A 4,670-nucleotide genomic window follows, 5' to 3' on the forward strand; every position below is an offset into this window, starting at 1 on the left:
ACAGTCATGTTTTCTACTATATAAATGATGTTTCAATCAATAAAGTGCTCAATAGTAATTGACTGCATGCCAGCACTTTCTGGGTAGATTCATTGCTTCTTTATAAAATCCAAATTTTTGATATACAGTATGTTCACATGTCTGAGATGCATTTCATCACTCGTTGACGAATAAACAAAATGGTCATTGATTTGCTGTCTTCAGCTGAATAGGCTGAAGTATCTTAGCAGTTAATGTACCAATATAGGTAACTTGGAATAACCATTTAATGGTTTCACTACATTTCATTTCTTTAATGAAAGAGACCCACAGTTTTAATGATAGATACAGTATGCTTAGCACTTATCCTGTAGTAAAATGTTTACTTTAGGTGTGGCAGGTAACACTTTACTTTAGCTCGGAAAAAAGGCATACTTCAACAATGTATACCTAATGACTGGCAAATAATACACACTCACCCCCTCTCGCACACACACACACCACACACACACACACACTCCCTCCCCCACACACACACACCACACACACAGGCATTCCATTACAGTTTCCTCACAGGGGTGGAAACTGAACGCTGGTCCTTAAAGGCAAACAGACTGTGCCGGTGCCAAGGCTGTTGGAGAGTGTTGTAAAGTCACCCTCTCCTCCCCCTGACCGTTCCCTGTTTTGTCCTCCTCTCCCACCTCCACGAGGCCCGCCCCAGGGCTCAGACTATATCAGGAGCCAGCCTCCCTCTGTCCAACTCCACACTCCTGGAGGCTCCAGCTCTACAACGATCCTCTCTCCTCTCTTCTCCACTCCAGTGACCTACTGCAGCCAGCAAGTCAGCATGTCTTACTACTCATACAAGAGCTCCAGCGGCGGCGGCCCCATGAACTTCTCCGGGGGCTCCAACATCATGTCAAGCCGGGTCGGCTACGTGTCCAGCGCCCCCAAGGCCTTCAGCGTGTATGGAGGTGGTTCCGGCGGTGGCACCCGAATCTCCTCTTCCTCCGTCCGCTCAGTCTCCTCCGGGTACGGCGGCGGGGCCGGCTTCGGTGGCGGCTATGGATCTGGTGGTGGCGGCTATGGATCCGGCGGGGGTGGTGGCTTCAACCTGTCCAGCGCCCTGGACGGCGGCGCCATCCACCTGAACGAGAAGGCCACCATGCAGAACCTGAACGACCGCCTGTCCACCTACCTGGATAAGGTGCGCTCGCTGGAGGAGGCCAACTCCAAGTTGGAGATTCAGATCAGAGAGTATTATGAGAAGAAAGGGCCTGCCGCCGAGAGGGACTACAGCAAATACTGGGCCATCATCAACGACCTGAAGGACAAGGTAGTGTGCTGACCTCGTCTGCTATGGGCTGTTCAAATCCATCATTTGTATCTTGCAGTGTTAAATATGCAGTGCTGACAGGCTACCATGGAAAGTAAAATCAGCTTACAGTATGTAGGAATAAGGAACACAACATTCATAAAGTATACTTCAGGATTGACTTATAGTTTTTAATCAGAGTTCAGAGGGTTATACAAACAATGAGCTGTCACTGACATTTATAGATGATGTCTATTAATTAAACTAATTAAGCAAATTAATTACATCTCAAGCATGAAGGTGACAAGGTCATTCCAGGAGCTGATACAGATGGCGTTTTCTGGTAGATTCAGGTTTAGGTTTCATGCTTTAACTCCTGGAATGTGTATTCAACAAGCTTTGGGACAGATGCAACAGCGTATCAAAATACTATCAGCTTCCAAGTTGACTAACTGCGACTCAACCATGGTGTACAATGAAAGTCTGTCATGTTTTCTTTTAGATCAACGATGCCACATGCAACAACGCCAACATCCTGCTGCAGATTGACAACTCTAAACTGGCTGCTGATGACTTCCAGACCAAGTAAGGGCACTTCCTCAATCAGCTCCATAGTATCAGCTTTTACAACACTAGGTTATTAGAGGCAAACAAGCAAATAATCACTCAGAAGGTACATGTCTTATCTACAAGTTTGGATTCAAATGACTCATGATAACTTCCTCACTTTCTCCCGACCAATCAGGTTCGAGCATGAGCTGATGATGCGCCAGTCAGTGGAGGCTGACATCGCCAACCTGCGTCGCCTGCTGGACCAGACCACTCTGACCAAGGCCGACCTGGAGATGCAGATCGAAGGTCTACAGGATGAGCTGGCCTACCTCAAGAAGAACCACATAGAGGTGTGGGGGCAATTCACTTTTTTCACTTTTTTCCATTGCAGTAATGAGATGTTACTCAATATAAACACACCCCAGTGACAATAGAGAGGAGAAAGTTAGTGGGAGGGATTGTTTTTAAAAGATGGATAGAAAGTATGAGGGATGAGAGTGACTCCATTTCCCATGATTCCACAGGAGCTGGCAGCCATGCGTGCTCAACTCACCGGCACAGTGAACGTGGAGGTGGACGCAGCGCCCCAGCAGGACATGTCCAGGATGATGGAGGAGATCCGCACCCAGTACGAGGGCATCATCGACAAACACCGTCGCGACCAGGAGGCATGGTTCACTGACAAGGTAACCGTTGCCATGGCACACCTCACTGAAGTTCCCCAACTGTCTCCCACACTAATCTTTTCAAATGAAATCTGCAAAACCAAAATATGTAACTGACTGTCATTATCATTCTGAAGATGGTGGTTTAAATTCTTCAGGAGAGTGAGCTACAGTGGGATTAAAATGGCTGCCCTGGTTTGTTTGTATTTCAGTCAGCCAACCTGTCCAAGGAGGTGGCCACCAGCACAGAGATCATCCAGACCACCAAGACGGAGATCAACGACCTGAGACGCACCATGCAGGGCCTGGAGATCGAGCTGCAGTCACAGCTCAGCATGGTGAGCCAGAATCACTAACGTCTGACAACGAACCACAGTTTAGGGGCCATAACTTACACAACTTTATGCCACTTTTGGCAACAGTCAACATTTGACTCTCTTTCACCATTTTCTTTATCAATCCTCCGGAGTCTAGTTTCTCTCTTTCAACAGAGGGAAAGAGCAAGTTAGACATGGTTGAAAAGGATTGATGAGATAAAAGGGAGGGAAGAAGGGGGAGGACTTGGAGAGAGATGGAGTTGGAGAGGGGAAATGGGAAAGCAGTGGGAAAAGGCTAAAGGTGGGGGATTAGTGGACACGAGGGAGGTTAGGGTTATGAAGAGGTTTTTCGCTTTTTATGGGCATCTGCACCCTCTCTGGAAGACAGCAAGAGTTTGAGTATGTCCAAAGGAATGCAGAGGTGACAGAGCCAGAGCCTAACTCCCATGGAAACTTAGCTGGGGCTTATCAAACTCAGTAAATCTATCTCAATCCATCCCGCTGCAGTAACAAGGCAACATTCCATGTTGGTCTAAAGCACAGGAGGTTGGTGCACCTTAATTGGGGAGGATGGGCTCGTGGTAATCGCTGGAGCGGAATCAGTGGAATGGTTTCTATGTGTTTGAAGCCATTCCATTAGCGCCGTTCCAGCTGTTATTATGAGCCGTCATCCCCAAAGCAGCCTCCACTAAAGGTCATTTAAAGAAAATAAACATCTGCTGCGATTCCTTTTTTCTTTTTTGGGAATTCACAGAATTCAGTATCTCATTTAAAATAAGCACCTCAAGAAGTGACCTTGCTGTGCTTGGTGGAGCCGGCATATTTGTGTTACTCAATATAGTCTTGGTATGGTGTATTAGAATAAGTTTGTTGACATTTGCTTATCAAAGTTGATTAAGTGCAATAACTATGGCTGGTTTGAGTTGTATTTTCATTATTTCTATAAATGCATTTTCTGTTACTGACCCTGTATCACCTCTATCGCCACACAGAAAGCAGCTCTTGAGAACACACTGAGAGAGACAGATGGCCGCTACAGCGCCATGCTCTCGGGCTACCAGAACCAGATCGACATGCTGGAACAGGAGCTAAACAGGGTGCGCCAGAGCATCGAGACGCAGGGCCACGATTACAAGATGCTGCTGGACATCAAGTCCCGTCTGGAGCAGGAGATCGCCACCTACAGGGGCCTCCTGGAAGGGGAGGAGTCCAGGTAAACCCTGCAAATCTATTGGAAATGCCCATAAACGTCCATACACTTAACACGGCCCAAATAATCATATTACTCATAGTTATTATTATTAGTCATTCAGACAGATACAAAATGGCTACCGACTCCTACTAATTTTCTTTCAAATTTTTTTCACCATCCGTCTTTTCAGAACTGTTGGCTCAGGTAAATATCATCTATTTTATATAATGGCTTTATAATGATAATATATGATGGTTGTAATAGTAGGTTATCAGCATGTTGTAACTCATTTACTTTCTGCAGGGGGATCGAAAACCACAGTTACAACCTCCACAGTGCGCTCTTCCAGCTAGATGTCCATCTCTACTGGAGGTGCATAATATTATCAGAAACACACCCACACACACAAACACCACACATTGTTACAACTAAAGAGGAGAGCTGTCAAATAAAATACCTAAGGAGTACCGTTAACACTGCAATGCCTCTCATCCTGATAGGTCAATAATAATACCTGTCTTTAAGATATCTGCTGATCATAGGAAGCCTTACTGGAGTTCCAGGATGAGATAGTAGGAATAATGAACATTTGCTATCAAAGTGTGTGTGACCATCCTGTTTGTGAAAATAAATGTTCTGGTGAATATGAA

At 45.8% G+C, this 4,670-nt stretch overlaps 1 protein-coding gene across 1 annotated transcript; it reads left to right on the forward strand.

Moving 5' to 3' along the window:
* The first annotated feature begins 607 nt into the window (after nucleotides 1-607).
* Nucleotides 608-4,670, forward strand: LOC106564958 (keratin, type I cytoskeletal 13). Its single transcript, XM_014131514.2, has 8 exons — nucleotides 608-1,315; nucleotides 1,797-1,879; nucleotides 2,040-2,196; nucleotides 2,371-2,532; nucleotides 2,724-2,849; nucleotides 3,821-4,041; nucleotides 4,211-4,224; nucleotides 4,324-4,670. Exons 1-8 carry the CDS (start codon nucleotides 827-829, stop codon nucleotides 4,371-4,373), a joined length of 1,302 nt encoding a protein of 433 aa, XP_013986989.1. The 5' UTR covers nucleotides 608-826; the 3' UTR covers nucleotides 4,374-4,670.

The sequence above is a fragment of the Salmo salar genome, chromosome ssa12 (assembly GCF_905237065.1).
Source record: "Salmo salar chromosome ssa12, Ssal_v3.1, whole genome shotgun sequence".
In the NCBI taxonomy this organism is placed as follows: Eukaryota; Metazoa; Chordata; class Actinopteri; order Salmoniformes; family Salmonidae; genus Salmo; species Salmo salar.